At 40.2% G+C, this 24135-nt stretch overlaps 1 protein-coding gene across 5 annotated transcripts in view; it reads left to right on the forward strand.

Moving 5' to 3' along the window:
• Positions 1–24135, forward strand: part of KCNK2 (potassium two pore domain channel subfamily K member 2) — a 214120-nt gene that overhangs the window by 51703 nt on the left and 138282 nt on the right. For 2 of the 5 annotated variants that reach the window (XM_032289228.1, XM_032289227.1), the window contains exons 1-2: positions 14640–14999; positions 17959–18269. In XM_032289228.1, coding sequence (XP_032145119.1) covers positions 14954–14999; positions 17959–18269 — 357 coding nt within the window. In that variant the 5' untranslated portion in view covers positions 14640–14953. Of the gene's footprint in view, positions 1–13242; positions 13721–14639; positions 15000–17958; positions 18270–24135 lie in introns of those variants that run through there. The other 3 variants (XM_032289231.1, XM_032289230.1, XM_032289229.1) reach the window with 3 other exon arrangements.

Raw genomic sequence — 24135 nt, forward strand, 5'->3', positions numbered from 1 at the left:
GTCCATATCTTGTAATTATATATTTTGTGTGTTATATTATTAAATTCCTCCGCTGTTCCAAACAGAAAAGATTCTAACTCCCTCTTCCTCCCAATTTCTAGCCCCTGTATGCCCTCTTTATTTCTTGTGTTTGTGAGATGTCACAGTATTGTGTTAAAGTGTTTAAATATTAACTGTGTTTTGTCAAACAGATTCATTTATATCTGATTTGGGGAATCTTTGAAAGTAATACAGGATTTAAATATTTTAGTTATTTCAATATAGTGTTATTTAAAGTAGTTCTAAGTTGGGAATTAGATGTTATATAATCAAGGCTTTGTTTTCTTACTCATATATATCTAGCTACATACTTTCAGAAAGTATTTTAAAAATTTATTGTAAACAGAGCATTGAAAGTGGAAAAAGATTTTTAGGGGCACTCCTAATTTGTAGAAGCTCTGAGATAAATCTTACAAAGCCAGTGGCTGTCATCTATTTTATTTGTTTTCAAAGTTTGATTTTGTACATGGGTATCTTTAAATATGTATACCTGTGAACCAGAAGTTAGGGAGAAACTTACATGCTGCTTATATTTCCCAAAATGACTTAGACTTGGTCTTTATTTACCCAAATATTCAGAAAAAAAAAGAAAAGCAAGAAGTGAAGTTAAGCATGAAATTCATGAATTGAGATATGAAGACCATTTAGAACCTCAAAACCTAAGTTCTTTCCTTAGCAGTGATTGTCGGGTTACTGCTAAGGTAAATTATGACTTCTTAATGTCTCAGTTTTATGTTAAATGAGAATTAGGTGCCCAGGAGCCACATGGTAAAAGGGACTTTGTGAAGGCAAATGATTTTAAGAACTTGTTCATGTAATTAACTACGAAGTCTTTCTAAGTCACTGCCTTGTTTTGCAAATGTTATGTATCTTTATTAGATGGCAAAATTTGGACAGCTTACATCAGTAACACATGCATTGGCTAGTCTGGCTATTGACAAGATGCATGTTTTTGGAAGAAAAGTGGGAGGAAAAAAAGGAAGAATATCTCTTCTAAAATTTCAAAGAAAGCCAGAAGCAATGACACGTGTCTGTAGTCCCAGCTACTCAGGGAGCTGAACTGGGAGGATTGCTTGAACCTAGAAGTTTGAATCCAGCCTGGGCAACATGGTAAGACTCTGTCTCTAAAAAAATTTATTTTAAATAAAGAAATTTCAAAAGAGAATCCACCTCTTTTCCTTGCCAGTGCTCAAAAGTGAGTGTTAATCTGGTGTCTGTTTTGGTGTGGCTCTTTGGGCCAGCCCGCCTGGTAGTTCAGGCCTGCCTGTCATTTCTGATTCCTGGCTCTAAACTCAGGTTTTTTTTCTTTGCTTCCATGCAATAGTCAGTAGAGAGGGCTTAACAAAGTAGTCTGATAGTGTGAAATGGTATGAAAGGGAGTTTTTGCCCCTTTTTCTTTGTCTGGGAATCTTTTTTTAATTTTTTAATAACTTCAGGCCAAGTAGTAGATTTCAGAGGATAAAGATTTTTACTCTAAATTTGATTAGGAAAAATGTATCATTCAGAAAAAACTCTACGTGTCTCAACATGAGTCGACCTTAGCAACATACATTTTCAATGAAAAAAGAAAGTTGGAAAGTATTTATATATTATAATTTTTGTAAATTTTAAGACACTTTATATTTTTGTGGTAGCACACATACATCAGAAAAATACTTTGATACCCACAAGAAAGATGAACACCAACTCCAGGAGAGTGGCTATTTTGTGGAGAGGGAGGAAGAAGAAAGGAACGGGTTGGGCTGGGCTGAACTAAGACTGTGGCTGTGACTGTTTTTCCTCAAAAAAGGAGGGAATCTATCTAAAGAGAATCTGTCAAATGTTAGTATTTTTAAAATCCAGGTTTATACTATTTTCAGTTCTTTTTGTACTTTAAAATATTTAATAATTAAACATTTACATAATTCGTGTATCAAAATATCACATGTATCCCATTAAGTATGCAAAATTTTTATTTATTAATTTAAACATTGCATGATATATATAATTTTTAAAAGAGGTTTCTGAGGCTGCTGAAATAGTTTGAAAATCTACCATGTTTTAGACACTGAGAACATCAACAATAGGGTTATGGGGACTCTACCCGAAGGACGTCATCGTCAAGAAGAAAGAGGGATATAACAAATACTCCCAGTAAAATGTGATGATCACAATCATGTTATATGTAATGGCTTCAAAATAGAATGATTGACTCTGTAATGACCCTTTCCTAGAAAACTTTGAGGAAATCCAGGTCACAGTCATGGCAAAAAAAAAAAAAAAAGTCATCACACTTGTTGAATTTTTAAGAATTTCCTTTCATATTTAATATTTCAAACTAATTGCAAACAAAATATTTTAAATGAGAGATCCTCAAAATACAACTGGGAAATGCTCCTGTGTAATTTATTTCAATAAATATTATTATTTTGAGACAGAGTCTCGCTGTGTCACCTAGGCTGGAGTGCAATGATGCTGTCTCGGCTCACTGCAATCTCCGCCTCTTGGGTTCCAGAGATTCTCCTGCCTTAGCCTCCTGAGTAGCTGGGACTAAAGGTGCACACAGCCACACCCAGCTAATTTTTGTATTTTTAGTAGAGACTTGGGGTTTCCCCATGTTGGCCAGGATGGTCTCGATCTTCTGACCTCATGATCTGCCTGCCTCGGCCTCCCAAAGTGCTGGGATTACAGGTGTGAGCCACCGTGCCCGGCTTCAATAAATACTATGTACCTTAGCATATGTTTCTATATGATCTCCTTCAAGTCTGCTGTCTTTATGTTTCTTTCCCTTTTTTTCTTTTTAATTTATTGGAAATGTACCTTCCCAGGTAGATATTCAAGTCTTCAGTGACGGCTATCTGGTTTTCATATATTAATCACCCACTCTTTGGAGTGTTTAGTGTAGTACTATATAAATGATGATGATGGTTCAATTTTTATGTAATTCCTACTATGTGTTATGAGAAGATAGTAAAGGGGTACTCAACCCCGAACTGAATTTTTGGCACCAATGTTACCAGATAAGACATGTGGAGTTAAGATTCATATTGCCAGAAATATGCAGGTACAGTGTATGAAGACTATAATGCCGCATACGAAAACGGTACGGATGACATCCATCACATCAGGCAAAAGAAACACTATAGTTAATTACCAAGAAGGTTGGCAAGGCATTTTGGAATCTGAAAAATGCACTATTGACTCCGAATGGAAAACACTAAACAAGTTTTTCGTTGTTTTTTTTTTTTTTCTTTTACTCAACAAAAAAACCACCAAAAAACTTAGCATTCCATTGTTGGGGTACATACAAAAACAAACAAACAAAAATATAATTTATTCTGTTAATAGATACACTTGGTGACTGGCAGATTTTCATTGGCAATTGTTAAAAATAGAACAGTAAACATTTGACATCTCAGTCTTAATTAAGATGAGCATAATGTGGTGATACTGGGGTGATGGGGATAAGGGACATTCCTGATAATCTACAAAGAAGGAACAGGTACAGTGTACAAGTCTTAGTAATGTATACGTATTATACCTGTTGGCTTAATAAAAAAACTCCCTTCCTGGAGCCCTTATTGTGTTTATATGTTATTTGCGCACTTTGATCCCCTTAGCAACCAACTACTTGGGGTTACAAAAGTTTTACTTTAATCGAAAACCTGTTTGTGGAAAAGATGTTTTATCAGTGTCCAGAAAACAACATTGATAACAATGAAAAGAGACAAAAATCAAGCAAACTCAAAGCATTTAAAGCAATCACGGTTGCTAAGGAGATGGAAAATAAAGTCAACACAATTTAAGGGACAGTTTCAGTTAGCAACAATACAAATGTACTCAGGGAAATCTGAGCATGTCCATGTTAAAGAAGGTGGCATCCTCACATCTTTAACAGTGAGGAAAGATGTGTAGACACCCAGTGTAGCCTTGTGAACATCCCTACTCTCTTCCTTTCTAACTGAACTGGCTCTTACCTATCTACTCTTTGTCGGCTATATCCTGGCTATTTCTTCCAAATCTGGGTGTATAGCAAAAGCTCCCTGCCTTAAGAAGGAGCTGCCTAAGTTGCAGGGTCGTCTCCTTTCTGGAACAGAGGGGCTAGAATTTGACTCCCCCCTTTGCAACCTAAGTTACCTGATTACATCCTGAATTGCAATGGCTCATTTGATTTCTAAAGGCCAGCCTCCAGGTGTTTTCTGGGCCAAGCCCCAGAAGATAATTGGCCTCTTCCTTTTTGTTTTCTCTTCTCAGACCCATCTTCCTTCCCTCTTTCCATGTTTCAGTGCTGTCAGTGGTAATAATAGTATTAATAGTGACTAATGTTTATTGAGTTCTTAGTATATTTGGGCACTATTCTAAACACATTTTCAAATATTAACTCTTTTGGGTCTCACTAACAAGTTGGGATTTATATAATTTTCACCCCTATTTTGCAGCAGAGGAAACCAAGTCACAACTAACGATTGGCTGGGCCTGAATTCAAATATAGGCAGTTCACAGTCTTTATCTGTAAACAATGCTGATTTTCATGTGAATCTATGTTGTAATAGAATTACTTGGGATAATGAAGGTTGTGGAAGAAACACAATGAATTTCAATATGCCCAGAGTCTCTTGATGGGAATTAAATGCTTTTTGATGATAAAAGTCATGCTTATGATGAAACCCTTCTTGGAGTTCATAAGACTGGCGATTTTGTGTGTGTTGGGGTAATGGTAGTTACTTAAAACCCATTCAAAAATATTTGAATACTCATCATGTGCACTAAGAAATCAAAGAATAATTCAGATGAGATGCTATATTGGTCTGTTCTCATGCTACTAATGAAGACATACCCAAGACTAGGTAATTTATAAAAAAAAAGAGTTTTAATTGACTCACAGTTCCACATAGCTGGGGAGGCCTCACAATCACGGCTGAAGGTGAATGAGGAGAAAAGTCACATCTTACATGGTGGCAGGCAAGATAGCTTGTGCAGGAAAGCTACCCTTTATAAAACTATCAGATTTTGTGAGACTTATTCACTATCACGAGAACAGCACTAGAAAGACCTAACCCCCTGATTCAGTTATCTCCTGCTGGGTCCTTCCCATGACACATGGGAATTATGGGAGCTACAATTCAAGATGAGATTTGGGTAGGGACACAGACAAATCATGTTGGATGCCTTCCTTCACCTGCCCTATTAACTGTCAGTTTAGTCGAGGAAGCCAGACATACAGACAAAAAGACACACAGCATAAAAGATGCTATGAGCATACATCAGGGCACATGTAATTATGATCAAATTTATCAGATGTAAAGAAGAGGGAATGTTTCACAGGGGAGTATACTCAGAATATACGATCAGGCAATTGTCCTGAGCAAATTAAATTAATTAAATTATTATTCCAATTAAATTTTTCTAATTATATTTATCTTCTAATGTATGAAGAAACAGATTCCATGGGAACTTGGGGGCCAGGCTAATTTTCCTCATCATATCTTGTTTTTATTCAAATTATAGTTACCAGAATTCTGAACTAGTGGAGTTTCCATGCTGGTTCCAATTGTTCTCCCAATAGATGTTTGACATTCTATAAATATATTTGCATAATTGGCTATGCTAGTTCTGGTGTGATTTTGACATGTCTTGTGATTCTCAAGGTCTGAGAGAAGCTTGTGACAACCCTGAATCAACATTTTGTCCCCAGTTGTTACCTAATCATGCACATTATCTCATGGAGGGGTTTGCAGGGATGATAGATGAGAGTGTCTATATTTTGAGTGATTGCTTAGGAAAGGTCAGAAGTGCTTTCCATAATATCAAGCCTTAAAACACTTCAGATGTGATTTCGGAGCTGAGAGCTGAGTCAACATAAGAGCATTCCATGGTAACTAGCCTGCATCTGTTATGCTCCAGTAGCAGGCTGTTGCAGACTAGAAACACATCCCCCTCTGAAGCAGCTAGTAGTGTTGCAGAAGTCAGCAGGTAAGAAGCAGAAGCCTGGGAGAAAGCTGTAATTAAAGCAATTCCATCAGAATTGAGTGGCACCACCTTGTAGGAAAAGAAATAATTTATTCTTTCAGAGAAGGAAGATGAACAGGAGAATCTGCAGAAGGCATAAATCACATCATCAAAATTTCAGTGCAATGCATGCTCAGGCATAAAATTTTGGGTGGATGCTACATTCTTCTGTAATGTAGCACAGTACCTGGAGCTCCAGGAATGGGGAGTCAATGCAATAGAAGATAGATTCCATAAACGGTGAGAGTAAATGTCAGTGTAACAGACAAGCAGGCAAGGATTAGGGTAAGGCAAGTAAGGCCAACTTGTGCAAGTACAAGGATAGATCCTGCCTTTGTCTAGAATTGTAATCTTTCATTCATTGTAGAATTTTTGAATTAATATTGATTTAAAAATATTATTTATGTTGATTACTATGTTTTTTTTTGACACTATTTACATTTTACTCCAGAGGAAAGTACCTCTTAGTGCTGGCCCTGCATGACTGCAATTGAAGTGAAATATTTCAACACTTACACTATATGAGTAAATAGAACCATTGCATTTTATTGTCAGTGTGACCTCACAGGATATCTGATGCTACCTTAACACAGAAGGTGCAACCAGGAGACCTTAAGACCACGTTCAGTCTCCAGACATTTTATTTGCCATAAACAATGGTTATTTTTAAAAATTGAGTTAGTTGCGTCTTAAAAATTGGAAAATTTCTTCTAAAAGCAATTTGGATGTCAGGCTTTTCTTGCAAAGTTGGAAGATCTAGCACCCTGGATCTATGTTCTCTCACAGCAGTGATCCACTAAAGCTGACGAGAACATTTTCTCCAGTTCTCTGAGCCCACTTCATGTGGGCACGTTATCTGCCTGGTGCTGTGGGTATTGAAATTCTGGAGATTCTGAATTCTGCTTAACTACAGGGTCCTTACAATATAGCTATTAAATGGGCTTATATTTATTTAATAAATGATAATATTTAATTTAATAATTTAATAACTAATAATGATCATTAAATTTAATAAGTAATGATTTGTATGCATACTATGTGTAAAACATTGTGCTGAGGAACAAGATGACCAGGTCCCTCACCTCTTGGAAGGAAGAGTAAGGTATATGGCTTGAGTTTTGTCCCCCTCACCACAATAAATAGAAAGGATGTGCTGAAGTGCTAACCCCAGTACCTTAGAATGTGACCATATGAAATAAGGTCTTTACAGAGGTAATGAAGTTAAAATGAGGTCACTAGGATAGACAGTAATCCAATATGACTGGTGTCCTTTATAAAGGGGAAAATTTGAACACAGAGACAGATACACACAAAGGGATAATGATGAGAAGACAGAGAGAAGGTGGTTGTGGGACAGGAGGGCTGTGTCTACAAGCCAAGGAAACCCAAGGATAGTTGGTAAAACCCAGAACCCAAAAGAAGCAAGGAAAGATTCTTCCTTAGCGCTCTCACAGAGAGCAAGGCTTTGCAGACACCTGAATTTCTGACTTCTACCCCCGAGACGTTAAGTTTCTGTTACTTTAGCTACAAGGGTCTTTGGCACTTTGTTACAGCAGCCTTAGGAAACACAGGACGTTACTAAACAGTGGGAACAAGCACTAATAATTCTTGTGAAGGGGTAATAACGAGGGTGCGGAGTGCTGTGGGAGTGTATGTTGGGATGCGTGGGTTGATCTTGTTTGGAGGTTAGGGGGGCTTTTCTGAGGAAGATGTGTTTTTGCTGAGGTCTGAAGGATGAATAGAAGTTATTTTTTTCTGGTAATGGGGGAGACAGGTGCAGTCTAGCTGGGAGGACTTGTATGTGTGCAGGCTCTAAGGAAAGAAGGAAGAATAAGGTATATTCAAGAAACTGGAATCTGGGCAGTGACTAAACCACAGAGAGAAAATCATGGAGCCTTCTGGGGTGGGCCTTATATCGCAGGGTGTATTGACTTAGTTGCTGTGCTATTTTGGGGAAGTTACTTTACTTCTCTGAGGATAATAACGGTGTTTACTTTACATGGGTCTTATTAGGATTAGATGAGATACTGAGTGAAATGGCTGCATATCGTTAGCCCTTGATAGATGTTACTTAATATTATGCTTCCTGTTCTTATTATTATTGACAGGAAAGAGATATTTATGGCCCTGGGATGCCCTTAGTGATATGGTCTCTATCCTGAAGGCAAGGGGAAGCTAGCACAGGATTTTGATAAGAACTTCAACACAGCCAGATTTTATTTGTAAAAGTTCCAGATGGCTGAGTGTGGAAAATGGACTGGAGATCGGTGGAGAAGAGGCCTGAGGAAAGGTGGCTGAGGTGAGCATGATGGCAGTCCTGCTTTGATCACTTTGTAGAATTTGGGGAGATCATGCAATCATCCTAACAGATTTTGAAATTCCACAAAAAACCACTTTCTTCTATGTTTAAGGGTCTTCTTCTAGAACGAATATGCCCCAGGGTGATGCACGGATTTTTTAATCTCAATCCTTCCATATACTTAACAAGTGGCCTTGAGCAAGCCTCATATGGTTCATTTAATCATGATGCAAAAAGGTAAAAGGGAAAATTAGATTCTATATATAGAGTGAAGTCAACATTTTTGGTTATTGAACACATAAAAAAAGTCTTTAGGAGAATCCAAATACATCCTCTATTTGCTTTTTTATTTATGTCTTTTGAATTCATTTTAGAAGGGAAATTGCATTGATTTGCTCTTCATAAAGCCACATTCAGCAGTAACAGAATTTGTGATCTCAGGTGAAGGCAAAATGCTGGACTGGCAAATGTTCATAACAAATATGAGTTTTAAATAAAGTACTGGATGTGCTAGAAATTCATTAGATAATGAAAGCCATCAAGAAACACTGAGAATGCTGTGGTTCATTCTGGATTTATGGCTGATTCTTTTAAAAAGCATCACATTTGATATAATTGCTTTGCCTGGTATTGAAACACTTAAAAATTATCTGATAAATTCATTGTCGGTGGAGGATTGTCAGTGGAGGATTTACCTGTGATGCCAGGGATAGGAAATCTTGAAGCCTAAATATGGTAAGTGTTTATTTCCTAGTGATAGTTTATTATGACACTCAGCTTTGAAAGGGAAAAAGAAATCTCACAGCAAAATTTCCTCTCTCTGAAAATGGAATAAATTCTAATGTTTTTTCTGAATTTATTCTGACAGAGTATCATTAAATAAAGATTTCTTTCTGTTGCAATGCCCTTATTCAATATTTTATTCCCTTTTGTGCAAAGTTAAATATGAATACTAGCTTATTTTAAATAGTTAACATATGTTGTATGTACGTTAATTAAAGCACTAATCTTTACATGCAAAACATGGGTGTTTTGACCTGCATGAATTTTTAAAACTAAAAAGAAATCATATCAGACTAAGAAGTATTATTATAAAGCAAAGGCCATTGTTTACATTTAAAAACTTACCTTTCTTCTTATTTTTGAGTGTATATGTTTGTTTTAGTGTAAGCAAATATACAAAGCCGTTAAAAAGATACTGTTGAATGTCATATATTTTAGGGATTTTTATTTTTATAAATTGAACCAGCTAATTTTAATGAATTTTGCAACATTTTATGGTAAAGTAACATTTAAAAAAATTTTCAGGGTGATGCACTTTAATTTGAAACCCTCTCAGCAACTCAGTGGTGTTTTACTGAATAGATATGGACACAGTTTCACTAGTGTCATCCTTTCCTCAGTGTGTTTACTCCATCATGATGAGGATTTTTACTACTATATCCCCCAATACTGGAAAAACCCCTTTCTGCTACATAGTAGGTGCTTGATAAGTACTGGTTTACTGAATGAATAAATGTATTTATTGGTATTAATGACATAAAATTTGTAGTGCTGTTCCAAATAAAAAGAACTTTTGAAATTCACACTCTTAAGCTTGAAAGTGGATATTGCTATGTGTTTCTGTTTTCACACTGCTATGAAGAAATATCTGAGACTAGGCAATTTACACACAAAAAAGAGTTTTAATTAATTCTTAGTTCCACATGGCTGGGGGAGGCCTTAGGAAACTTACAGTCATGGCGGGAGGCACCTCTTCCAGGGTGGCAGGAGAATGAGTGCCAGTGGGGGAAATGCCAGATGCTTATAAACCATCAGATCTCAAGAGACTGCCCCCATGGTTCATTTTCCACTACCTGTTCCTTGCCATGTGGGGATTATGGGGATTACAATTCAAGGTGACAGTTGAGTGGGGACACAGAGCCAAACCATATCAGGAATGTACATACTGAACACATATATGCTGTCTGACTTTGATTCTTACAACAGTCTCTTGTAAGTTCATTGTATTATGTCCATTTTATAGATTAGCAAACTGATGTTCAGAAAGAAAAAGTAACTTCTTCAAATTCACATGACTCCGAAGTGGTAGAGGGAGAATACCCACAGACATCTCTTTGACTCCAAAATCCTAGATATGATTGGAATTACAAGAAAAGGCAGTGACATGATCATTTTTTAATTTTCATTTTCATTTTCACTGTGACATTTTGAATAGGTCCAGGTCAAAAATCAAAATAAACATAAAAGTGAAGTCCTGTAGATTTCATGCTGCTAGTTGGAGTAGAACAATAGATTTGAAAGATCTAGAATAAGGGCAGTATGGGACTTTGGAGAGCTAATTTTTTAAATTAAATACCTTGGGTTTTCTTATTTATTAAAGTTAAGAGGTGTTGAGTAGTCCTGCAGCATAAAAGAAATATAGTCCATTTTTTCTTTCTATTACACTTTTATGGAGTTTATATATACTGAGTGAATTAGTCCATTCTTGCATTGCTGTAAAGAGCTATCTGAGACTGGATAATTTATGAAGAAAAGAGGTTGAATTGATTCAAAGTTCTTCAGGCTGTACAGGCAACATTGTTGGGAAGACCTCAGGAAACTTACAATTATGGCAGAAGGTGAAGGGAAAGCAGGCACATCTTATATGACTGGAGCAGGAGGAAGAGAGCAAAGGAATGAGTTCACTCAGATGTTTATCAAACACATATTTAGTACCAGATGCTAGTTACTGCAGATATTAAAAGTGCTTACATATTTTTAAACAACCAGATCTCATGAGAAGTCACTATCAGGAGAACAGCAAGGGGGATGTCTGCCCCCATGATCCCCATCACCTCCCACCAGGCCCATCCCCCAACACTGGAGATTACAATTTAACTTGAGATTTGAGCGGGGACACAAATCCAAACCATATCATTGAGTGATGTTGGAATAAAGCTAAAGAGGACAAACTATCCTATTTCCTTGTTTCTCCAGTTGCAATGACATACAAACTAATCTACTACCTTTTTTTCCCCCTCTTACTTCAAATGCCATGAGTAAGTCTACATTTGGAACAACAGGGCTTTTAAATGGGGCAGAAGTGTTTAAAGAGGGGGCTATGGGAGTACTGGGTGGTTTCTTGATTCTTTCAAATTATTTGTGAGGCCAAGCTTTTGCCTTGTTGGGATGATTCCTGCTAATGTTACAGTCTGGAATTTTATCTTTTTATCTTATCTTAACATCTCTGTAAGGTACATGACTTTCCCCCAACCCTCAAGCACCCTACATGAATGTGGGACCTAATGTGAAAATAATACAAAGGGGGATGTCAAGGACAGTCTCTCATATGAATTGATAGGGAAAAGGGGGAAAGTTGGCAATCCAGCATTTGGGATTCATGGTGCGACTTAAGTTCCATAAATCTGGAAAAATGGAAGCACTATGTAAGCATATAGCAAAACATATTTAAACTATTAAACAGACATATTGGAACTATTAATCTCCCAGTCTAGTAAGCATTAGCCAGTTTGACAGAGGACCAGTGCTGGGCAAGATGTGGTTAAATTTGCAGAAAAATCAGAGGGGGGATAAAAAAGAATCCTCAAGCTGCAGAACAAAATGGAAAAACTGAAAAGAATATTCACAACAGTTTGAGGCAATTTCCCCTGGAGAACAAAGAGCTTTTGAGACAGGATAGAAAATGATTCAGAAGATAGTGAATTCCTCTCATTTCTCATGTATGTAGGATATACCCTGGTTCCAAATACCTGGAGGGAGACCAGGTGAATATAAGAAAATATCAGCTATTTACTGGGAATAACAATTTCACTCAGATGTTTATCCAACACGTATTTAGCACCAGATGCTAGTTACTGCAGATATTATGGTGAACAGAGAGATATGGTTTATGCCCTCACTGAGCATACAATCTAGTTTAAAGAAGCAAAACATAATGTGACAAATATAAAGATAAGTGAAAGACAAGTTGACCTGGGAAGCAAATGGTAAAACACCTGACTGGCCAGGATTCCAGGGAAATTTCTGGACAGCATGGAGATTTGCAGGATAACACTTGTGATGGTTAGTTGTATGTGTCAACTTCATTAGGCTACAGTAGCCAGTTACTTAATCAAACATGAATCTAGAATCTAAGTGTTGCCATGAAGGTGTTTCATAACTGTGTTCAGCATTTACAGTCAGTTGACTTAAAAAAGAGATTGGTCTAGGTGATATTGGTGGGCCTACATCACAAGCAGTTGTGAGCCAAAAATCAGATTTCCTGGAAAAGAAGAAATTCTGCCTTAAGACTGAAGCATCAAATCTTGCTTGAGTTTCCATCCTGCTAGAGCTGCCCTGTAGATTTCAGAGGGACCTGCCAGCCCTCATCATCCTGAGCCAATCAATTCCTTGAAACAAATCTGTTACACCCACACACGTACACGCACATGTATGTGTGTATATTTGTGTGTGTACATGTGTTCCATTTCTGTAGAGAACCTTGCTGATAAAATACTTTAGTCCTGTAAAGTTGGTGTGTGTTGGGGGCTGTGCAGTGAGGGAGGTGACTGTCTGGGAAGACTTAGAGTGCAAAAGAGTAGCCAGATCAGGAAGCACATGATAGATGACCTCGAGACTTGTAAGGATTGTGAGAGGACCAGATTCACATTTTAGAAAGGACGTCTCATTGTATTACTTTTGTGCACACAAGTTGAGAAAAATGTGTGAATTCCAGCAGGAAGGATATTAGGAAGATTTTTTTTTTTTTTAATAGGGGAAAGAAGTGCTGAATGTGTTCTGGAATCTAGAAAAATTGCATTTTTATCAATGGCGGTAACAGTTTTGCAAAAGATTTACAAGCATTTTTTTTTTTCCTACAATTACGTCTATATTTTTCAGTAGGAAGTTCTTTTAACTGGGAATCTGCGGAGCAGCATTTATGGAAGAAAAACTCTCACAAACAGCATTTGGGCTGGGAGAGTGGAGGTCATCAGGGGATTCCCGCTGAGAAAGTGGGAAGGAAGAGAGTTTAGAAACGGATTGAAGTTCCGCTACATCCCATGTGTTGTGAGAGAATTAGCCTATTACGACGACGGCAACGTCTGATCTCCTGGCTTTCTTCCCCTCTTTGAGGGGTTCCGTTCCGCCCCACTGTGGGCGCGAGTTTGGCTGTCCCAGCGCCGGGATCTTGGAGTCTGGGCAGGATCTGGTACCTGCTACATTGGGATGTTGATGGGGAGGAGGTCGGGGCGCGCTGAGTTCAGGCTGGGGTCAGAGTTCTCCCACCTTGCAGCTCCTACCCGCTACGCTTAGAAACCTACGCCCGAAGGAAAGGGATCTTGCTCTGAGAGAACCGAACTAGGTTTTCTTCCATTTCCTTTGCAGCTCTAGATGTCTTCGCCCTGGCTCCAGGTGCGTTCTCTGTCCTTTTCCGTCCGGGGCGGTCGGCTGATTATAGCGCCCTGCTCAAGTCCAGCACCCTCGGAGGTGAAGTGGGGCGTACTGATGACTCCTTAGCCCTTCCCCAAGGTCTAGACTGGAAGCCAGTGTCTTCATTATCGCCCCTACTCCAGGGGTCTCAATGTGTCAGTGGGGACACTTCCCTGTAAAAGTCTGGAGGGCCGCGAGGGCGAGGAGGATGCCCTCGTGCAGAGAGGTCCGACGACTCGCGTCCCAGAGCTTGGTCCCACACCGGGTCCCACATCCCGCACCCTGGCCAGGAAGGAGACAGGACGCATCCCAGTGTGATGTGGATGCCATATAGCGAGAGTGAGGATTTTGGGCGGTGGGGATGGGGGTTAGTGGAAGGGACTGAGAGGGGAAGAGGCAGCAGGTGAGCCAAGGGGTTGTGCCCCTCGGAGGCGGGAAGAAGGGGTCTTTAGAGGGAGCATCTTGCAGGGGCGAGGCAGGCAAGGGTAGGGCTAGGAGGAGGTGCGGGGAAGCCAGCCTTGGCGGTGAGATGGGAGGGGGAGGAGGCAGGAGGAGGGAGTTCCGAAAGGAGGGAAACGAGCCGGCGAGGGGCGACCGGAGCGAGCCGGGAAGGGAGAGCAGCGGAGGGCTGCAGAGCCGCGGGCGCCCGGACCGTGCCACACACCCCCCGCGGGGCACGGAGGGCATTGCCGGGGGAGACACACAAAGACATGCGAAGAGGGGCTGAGCGAGGCTCGCGCACAAAGACGCCGGGGCGCACGGCAGCTCGGGCTGCACCCACCGCCCCCGCGCCGCGCCGTGCCGGGGCCGGGCCAGCGAGGAGCCCGGGGCTGAGCGCGTGGCGGCGGCGGCGGCGGCGGCGGGTAGGCGCGGGACCCGGGTCGCCCGCGCTCTCCGGGTGACCCGGGCCCGGCAGCAGGCGCGCGCGGGGGCGGCGGCGCCCGAGCCCAACTTGGCCTCCGCCTCGCCCTCTGCCCAGCCCGCCGGTGTCCCCTCCTTCCCGCGATTTCGTTTCTTCTCACGCTCCCCCCCCGCCCCCTCCCGCGTCCAGCCCCGCTCTCCCCACCTTGTAAAACAAAGCCGGGGAAAATGCCTGCCCGTGCAGCTCGGAGCGCGCAGCCCGTCTCTGAATAAGAAGTGAGTACAATGGCGTGTTTGTAAAAAAAAGCTTCAAGTCCATCTTTTTCAAAAAACATTTTGAATGCTGCATGCCTCATGCTTCCCAGCGCCTCGCGGGAGAGACCCGGCTATAGAGCAGGAGGTGAGACACCCCCCGTACCCCCACCCTTCTGGCCGCACGCTCTCCTGCCCCAGCCTGTCCTGGGAGGACTGCAAATGCCCCCTCTCAGCGAGCGGCCGTTTCGCATCTTCGCTTCGCGTCCTAAGTGTTGGGTCATAATCCGGATTTGGAGGCAAACCCATGCTCAGATCCTCTCCTGGCTGCTTCTCCCCCCTCTCCCGCCGGTGCCCGGGGTTTTTGCATCTGCCCGAGGTATGGGTTTGGAACACCTTGGGGGAGTTTCCCATGGAGAAGGACTGTTAGCCCTTGGGAGCAGCCGACAGGCAGGACCCATGGTGACCCCGGTCACACTTGTTGCCCATTGCCTGGTGGGACAGGCGGTGGTGCTGAAAACAGCTTGTTTCCCCTGCTATTCGGTGGTCAGTAGCAGCTGGAGCGAAGACATACCCGGGTGAGAACAGGAGCCCAGGATTAACAGAAGACTGTGATGAGCTGGGGGGAGGGGAGTGGGTAGTGATGGTGCTGAGTGTGTGTGGAAAGGGCAGCTTCTCTCCGTGATCATACATCAAATGGCGTGGAGATGGAAACCCAGAGGTTCCCTGTATTAGATAGAGAACAGTCTTTTTTTTCAGTATTATTTTGATATTTCATCAGTTTCTGTTCATTCTGTCTGCCAAATGTATATTACATATATTTCTGCTAATTAAGAAATAAGGCAACAGCTTAAAATAATTAAGCTCCTTCAGGAAATGTATTAGGTTAATACACACGCCCGCGCGCGCGCGCACACACACACACACACTCACACACACACACACAGTCTTTTTTAAAAATCTGTCTCTTTCCCCCCAAACCATATAATGCAATGTGGCAATGTCTTAATGGGATTTCAGATTGGGATTTGGTGTCAACAAGGTAAACAGCCTTGGTGCTTTCTGGTTCTGCAGAGTGGAAATCTCTGATGTGAAAAATCACAAATAGCACAGATCTGAAGAGGAGAGGCTTGGAAAGCTTCGTTTAGAGAAATATTGTGGAACTTCTGTGTGATTTTTTTGTTGTTGTTTTTATTCCAAAGGTGGCTAAATTTTAAATTATGACTTTTGTTTTTCACTCAGACTCACTAAGCAGCTGGGAGGTTGTGGGGAGTCTGCAGATGATAGTGATTTTAGCTATTATCAGCACTTCTATTTTAACAGTTTTTAAAAAAATGTTAGCATTAAACACATGCCCAGTGCTAATTTTGAGTGAAGTTGTCTTTATAAATATTTGAAAGGTGTCTACTAGCTTGTGGCTTTATTTGGAACAGGTGAATGTATCAGGAGAGAAACATGTGCATTCCTCTGTGTAGTAGGTTGAACCTTAGGAAATTGCTGTAATAAGCTATATGTACATGGAATCTCCACTTGGAGCCAGGGTACAGAAACCTCATCACAGCTCTAATTTCATCTCTTCCAAGTCAGATCCATTTGGAGCTTTACTGGTTGAGGGTCCTGTCATCTGCCATCATTTTACAACACTACTTAGGTCTAGTGCTTTAAATAGCTCTGTTTGCAAAGCTTCTTTCTGATGGGCAATTAGAGATGTATTTTATGAATTACAACTATGGTAGCCTACATTTAACTCACAGTGTTAGGTAAGAAGGCAGGATAGGTAGCCATTTGAAAATTGGCATTTTTTATTCGCTTCTCATACTGAAGCAATTTCAGGTGCCTGTAGGGTGTTTGAGTGCAATTCCATGGAGATTTCTTATATACTTACTTAAAAGTGTGTTTTAGATAAGATTATTATTTTACAATTTATATTATATACATGATAGCAAGTTTACTGAAATCTGTAGAATTGTGGACTTTAAGTTGATAATTCTGTTTCAGTTGGTGGTTTTTAAAAGTCTCTTATTTTTCAGCCATTGTATTAACCCCTTTTAGTTCAATGTTGTCTTTCCATAAAATGTTCTGTAGTAGGTGGCTCATTTTTCTCTTAGCAAGTAGAAGTCTAGTATCTCTTATATTTTTGAAAAAGAAAGCCATTAATGATATTTTGAACAGCTGTGATAAATAATAAATGGATTTAGAGTCACTTCAGAGTATATGGCAATTTGTAAGAGAACCATATAAATCCACTCTAATGGAGCAATTAGCTTTGAACAGAGCATGTAGAGTCTTAGGTGTGAGCCATGGTTTTAATTTTTTTTCTTGATATTGTTCACATTTGAAAAGGAAGGTACTTGTCTTCTCTTGGTTGTGTCAAGGATTGACACAAAGATTAGCGATAACTTTTATTTGTAAAACACGTCGGAGATTGAAAAACAAAATACAGGGAATATTTTATCAGGAGCCCACTTTGGAGAACAGGCAAAAAGACAAGATTTGACCATTGAGTAGTTTATTTACCACCATTCATCATTTTTACCAGAAAATGATGAATGATTTCTTTTGAGCAGCAATGTTTGGATCACAAATTCTCTTATAATGCAATTCATTTATTGTAATAAATTTTCAAATGAAAAGAGAGAATGTTCTTTATATTGCTTGCTTGTGGTATAAAGTTCTTGAGAACAGTAATAACCATGAGCCATCTTCCCACATATCCAAATATCTAGTTAAGTACCAGCAACTCTTAGGAGTTCAGTATCTCTTTGTGGACTGGCATAGTGGACACATGTAAACTTAGACATTTATTAGGAAGCCTTTAGGCATTCTTTTCTTTTTTTGAAGTTTCTTGGTTCGACTCCAGTTTTTTTTTTTTTTTTCCTCCCATTTGGAACTCCAATAGCAACAGAGAGCACAGATCCAGCCCCTCTTCCTTGAACCCATATATGTGGTCCTGAGATCTGGTGACAGCACTCCTGGTTTGGGTTCCAGAGCTTCCACCAGGAGAGCAAGCGGAATTCAATCAACCTTCTCTGACCCCTTTAAGAAGAAGCCCGACCAATTCCCCTCTCATCTCCTCCGACCTAACCCTCATTCTCTGTTGTTGTCAGTGGCGGCACCTGACTTGCTGGATCCTAAATCTGCCGCTCAGAACTCCAAACCGAGGCTCTCGTTTTCCACGAAACCCACAGTGCTTGCTTCCCGGGTGGAGAGTGACACGACCATTAATGTTATGAAATGGAAGACGGTCTCCACGATTTTCCTGGTGGTTGTCCTCTATCTGATCATCGGAGCCACCGTGTTCAAAGCATTGGAGCAGCCTCATGAGATTTCACAGAGGACCACCATTGTGATTCAGAAGCAAACATTCATATCCCAACATTCCTGTGTCAATTCAACGGAGCTGGACGAACTCATTCAGGTAATGGCATGGGAGGAGTTGTTCCTCCGTTCCCCCAAATGGGAAAGAAAATGAAAAGAGGAGACAACTCATAGCCCAGTAGTATGAGTGTGCTGGAGGGAGCCCTGTCCCACCTCATGCACCTTAACATACAACTCCTTCCCCCAGTTTCTTTCATTTCCAATTTTCCTGCCTATGTTCTCGCTTTTGCCATCTTTTTCTTCTCCTCCTCTTTTAGTTCTCCCCCGCAGTGTTCCTTCACATCCTCTTCTGCTTCTGTTCTTCTGTATTTCTTTCCTGTTGTCTTCCTGCTTTATTTCCCTTTGCCCTATCTTAGAAGTGGCAGTGGACACCCATCGAGTTGGGGTTACCATGCCGGAGGCCCTCATGGTTAGGATGATCATTGACTGCAGAGAAAAATTGCTGTGGCAAACGCAAGGAAAACAAAAGAAAGAAATATGCTTTAATCTTGGCAGTGGCCATCATAAGATAGAAAAGATGAATTCGTGATATGACCCTCTTGAGATAGGCACCCCTCAGGTCAACAAGTTATAGCTTACTTCTTTAATCTAGCCAGGGTGTAACTTTGATGACTACCTTTTTAAACTATCTGCAAATAAGTGATTATTGCTTTTCTAACTCCCAGCTGAGAGAAATTTACTACTATACAGAGTTTTTGAATAAAACTAATTTAGTTTTAATTTACTTGGTAATAGCAGAACAATATCCTTACAGAAAAACATTTTGTTTTAAAAACTAATCCCAATAAGTTTCAGTTAGGCTCCTTAGAGATGACTGTATTTTTTTTGTAAATTTCTTTTTTGTAAATTGCATAAAACAATTTATTGTTCAAATAAGGATCTTAAGAAGAAAGCTTTAGAATTTTCTCAGAAGAAGGAACTTGACTGGTTGTTGAAAATGTTTTAATTTTATACGCATCTGTTTTCCTAAAAAGTGGACTTTTCTTACCTGGTTTAATTCAAATTGGAATGGAAATTGTCTGTGAGTCATCATCTGAGCATGTTCTTTCTTATTTCATATCTGGTTTTACATTGTTTGAAAGAGTTGGAATAGTGGGTTGAGGGGAGAAATGATTGTTGGCTTTAATCTCGCTTATTGTTTGGGGACCCTTTCTCTCATCTCCTCTTGCCATGGATCCCCAAATGCTACCTCTGCCCTTCACAGCCCTCTTAATTTACAGCATATGCATACAAGTCTGTTCAAGTTTTATTGAAAAATACCAATGCTAGTGTTCTCTGACACCTATTTAGTTTCTACCACATTCAGAAACTTCTGCATCTGAAAATTTGACTTAAGTTTTGAGAAGGCTGTTTACTTGTATACTGAGTTCTCTATGAGTTTTAGATGATGGTGATGTTTTTAGAACTGGCAGTGAAAGTGCCAGCTAACATTATTGTCCTAACTGCCCCCTTCTCTGGTCTCATGTAAGATTACTTTCACTTCATTCTCTCTTTGGGCCACATAATCCTATGAGGTACTCAAAATCTTTGAGGAATCCCACTTCTTTGAGTTTCTGAAGAAGAGCTCTTGGATGTCTTGGTGGAGGCAGCATGCTGTAAAAGCTTCAACTTTGGGAGCAGATAGGATGTGTTTTAAACTGCAGTCGAGTGCTTTATTAGAAGTGTCATCTGAAGCAAGTAGTTTTCCTCTTTAGGCCTTAAATGATCTATCAGGAATGAGGAAAGAGTATCTGTCGCGTAGGGTTGTTGTGAGGTAAAGCGATAATCCGTGTAAAGTGTTTAGGTTCTCAGAAAGTGTTAGATTTGTTTTCTGTGGTTATTGTTTTCCTCTCTTGTTTCTTCATTGGATTGTAGCCTCTGATTCATGTAGTTGCTTTCTTATCACCTGCAATGAGATGCTTGGTTGGACAGGACAGGAAACAAACAAACAAACCATGACCAGCATTTCAGGACAACATTGGAAGAAATCTTGTGTGAATTTGAAAAGGGTCTCACTGTCCAGTATTACTCAGATTTATTCAGAACTCTAAAGATAACTTGAAGGTCATGGCAGGTAGGAGCAATCTGGTGGTGAATACTGATCACTTTTTGCTACATTGTCTTTGAAATGGAAACAGAGCTCAAAATATGACCTAATTTTTTTTTATGCTCTGCTTGGGCAATCCATTTTAACTTTATTAATTTTCTCTGTCTATTTAGCGTTTTTGCTTCATAAAAATCTTTTTTATGCTGATTCAACATTTTTCAATGCAGAATTACCTGTTATTTACTCTTACATTGTTCACCTTTATAACCCAATGGTTTTGATGAATTATTTTTACTCTTGAAACATAATTTATTTTGATAAAAGAAATCTTTACAATGCCATGGCTTCAAGGATCGAGGTCAGTGTGTAAATAGGGAGGAAGGTAAATACGCCAGTAATCATATATTAGAATTACACTTCCTTCATACGATTCTTATAAATTTCCCAATCTTCTTTCAAATTTATTTTCCCATTTAATCATTCCTTAAAAGCTTGTAAGTGGGTCCATTGGGGAGCAATACCACAACATTGAGGATTAGATACCATCATTCGGATGAGAGTTCAGGTCTTCAGAATCCTTCGATTGGACATTTTTCCTAGAGTGTCTGCTCCTTTGGAGCTTGCCTTCTTTCAGTGCTGAGTGGGGAAATAGTTGGAGTGGTAAGCATTTCAATTATAGTGTTGGTGAAGAAATTCTGCTACATTTTATGGAGAATGAGGACAGACGAGGAAGTGTGTAGCCTGACAGTGAGCCAGTATCAGGTGCAGTTAGTCTAATCTGGTCTCAGCCATTAGGTTATTAGTTACTGTTCTGGTTGGAGTATACCAACTTGATCTGATGCTGTGGTTGTGTCTCAGGGTGGGGTTGGGGAGGTGAGGGAAGATATAAGTAATGGAGCATAAAGGCAGATGAGATCAGCTGCTTCTTTTGTTATAGAAGCATGTGTGTATGTGCTAAGTGTTGTGTTTGACACAGGACCTTCAAGACAAGATTGAGAAGGGGCAAAGATATCAAAACAGATAGCTTTGTCAGCCTGATGTGATTTGAGCAATATGATTTTCAACTCCCATTACATTTAAACTAATGTGATGTCAATACAGAAACATATACGACAAATTGTTTAAGTTTTAAGAGCTGTGGATGCCATTAACAACAGCCAAAATTTATTAAGCACTTACTATGTGCAAGGCATCCTTCTAACTCTTTAAATGTATTATCTCATATAACTCTCTTAACCCTAAGAGGTAGGTGCTTTATTATCTGCCTTTACCTTATATGGAAACTGAAGCAAGGGGCTTCAGTTTCCAAGAGTGTGTGGTGGCAGAACTGTCATTCAAATCTGTGGATAAACTTAGTTCTGGTATGGACTGCCATGAAAAATAATAAATATTTGATGTAATGTTTCCTGTTATTCCATATGTTAAGGAATAATGAATGTTATGGTCCTATGTACATATAGCATATCTTTCTTTCTAAAGTGGAAAGTATATAACCTGGATCTTAATATTCTTTCTGGACAACAGGATTACATCAGTATTTTCCCATTTAAATATGATAAACCAATAGAGGATGGTTACATTAGACATACCTGGTCTTCATTTATTTCTGTGTTAGCTGAATCAATTATAGGCTTAAAAGAGAGTGAAATCTACGATCTATATATTGATAACAAAAATATCTTACAGGAGATTTGACTTTTTTGTTTTCTAATTTGAGCTAGGTTGGGAAGATATTCTATCTTTTTTGGGGTGAAGAAACTGACATGTTTGGACAAGGTCATCTGGTGGCCTCAGGTCTAGATCTTCGGAGTCTTCCCGCTGAAGGGATTATCTTCTCTTTACGCTAGGCTTCTCATTTTGGTTCATCCAGTGGCATTTATTGAGGACCTCCAATGTGTTTACTTCAGTGGTGGTGTTGAGCCATTTAAGATGATGGAAAAAAATATGGCTTCTCTCAAGGCACTCCCTCCTACATGTCAATCAAAGGAGATAGATATTAACATAGATAAAATAGCATCACCATAGAAGTACTTACAGACTGGAGCTGGAATCCCTACGTGTTGGAGCACTGAGTAAGAAATTATGCATTTAATGAGAGTTAGGAAGATACAGAAGATGTGAAAGGAAACTGGATTTTAGGGTGCCTTAGAGTACTTTAGCAGAAGATGAGGGGACTAGCGGACATTCTAAGCAGAATGGGCATGGTATGCTCCAGTAACTGAATACCTGGATGTGAGGGGCAAGGGCATGAGCAGGTCTAACAAAGGAGACCATAGATTGTTGTTCCATACCAGGGAGGTGGGCTTCATCCTAGGCCTCCTCCTCCGCCGGCTGTCAGTGTGTGGGCACTTGGCTGTGTAGCAGAGGATACTTGGAGCTGCAGGATGAATAAATAAACATGTCTTCTCTAGAATACCAATGATCGTGGCCTTTAAAAACAAAACAAAACATTGTTTTATATTCTATAATCATTCATCCATTCAAAAATATTTGTTGAATGCCTACTGTGTACATTGTCTTAAGTGCTGAAAGACAGAGGAGAATAAAATCAGATGAAAATTTGTTCCATGAGTGAGCTTACATTTTCTGGGGAAGGTATTATGTTTGATGGAATAAGTTTCAGGAGAAAAAATAAAGCAGTGAAGAGGGCTAGGAAATGTTGGATAGTGTTGGTGATTAATTTCAGATATGGTCCCTAGGGAGGCTTCACTAATAAGGTGACTTATAAGTAAAGAGTGAGGGAAATAGCCTAAAAGCTGTGTGGGGAATAACACTGATGCAGAATGCTCAGCACAGACAGAGCTTCTTACCCAGGGGAGAGTTCCTGGCATGTAGAAGAACTTCAAGGACGCTTGGATGGAGAGGTAGAAGGTGATGTCAGGCAGGTAATGGGGGCCAGGTCATGTAGGACCCCATAAGTCATCATCATAAGGAGTTTGGCTTTTTGGTGCAGATAAGTTTCCAGATCTGGTGTACAGTTCAGCCAGATTTCTCTGGCTGTGGTATTGAGAATAGACTGCACAAGGCTGTGGGTAGAAACAGGGGAGGCAGGCAGGAGGCTGCTGTAGTAATCCTGGTAAGAAATGAGGGGCGCATGAACGGAGTGGGTAGCCATGGGGTTGTGAGATACGATCAGATTCTGGATGTATTTTGAAAGAGGAGCCAATGGGGTGACCAGAGGTGCAGTGCAAGGGAGAGGAGTCAAAGACAGCCCCAAGATTTTTGTCCCAGGGAATGAAAAGAGTGGGGCTGTCACTTTCCTGAGATGGGGAAGAGTGAAGAAGAGCTGGTTCGGGGCATAATGTCAGGAGCTTAGCTTTGGACATTGCACTAATTGTGTCAGTTAGACAGGTTTCAGTTATTGAGAAAGATTTATGGGATGCCAAATAACAGGGCTTACAGATCCACAGTTTATTGCAGGAAAATGATAGACATGTAGGAACCAAGGAAAGCATTGCATCAGAGGCAAGGGCTGCATGACGGCAAGTGGTCTGCAGAGGCCAGTGCCAGCTTCAGCGACACTTCCTCTGCAAGGCCATACCAGGACATTCTTCTCTAGAATCAGGAACCACTGATGTGTGCATGGAACATTTTGGAACCAAATAGCCTACAATGGAGTGTTAGCCAGGGTTTCTTATATCTTGCTGGTCACATAGGCATATGCTTCCTTCGTAACCAGCCCCAGTGACATAGCTCTCCAGAGTCTCACCAAGACCAGGTGCAAGTCATCCATTGCATTATTGTTAATAAGCAATGCTGAAAAGCTGGTACCAACCTCCCCGAAACGCCTCAGACCATGGTTATAAAGTGACCACTCTTGGTTATCATGTCTCATGCTTTTACCAAGGGACAGTGCTGTGTAGGTATTTAAGCAAAACAG

The sequence above is a fragment of the Sapajus apella genome, unplaced genomic scaffold, assembly GCF_009761245.1.
Source record: "Sapajus apella isolate SASKATOON/1434 unplaced genomic scaffold, GSC_monkey_1.0 scaffold22, whole genome shotgun sequence".
Lineage (NCBI taxonomy): Eukaryota > Metazoa > Chordata > Mammalia > Primates > Cebidae > Sapajus > Sapajus apella.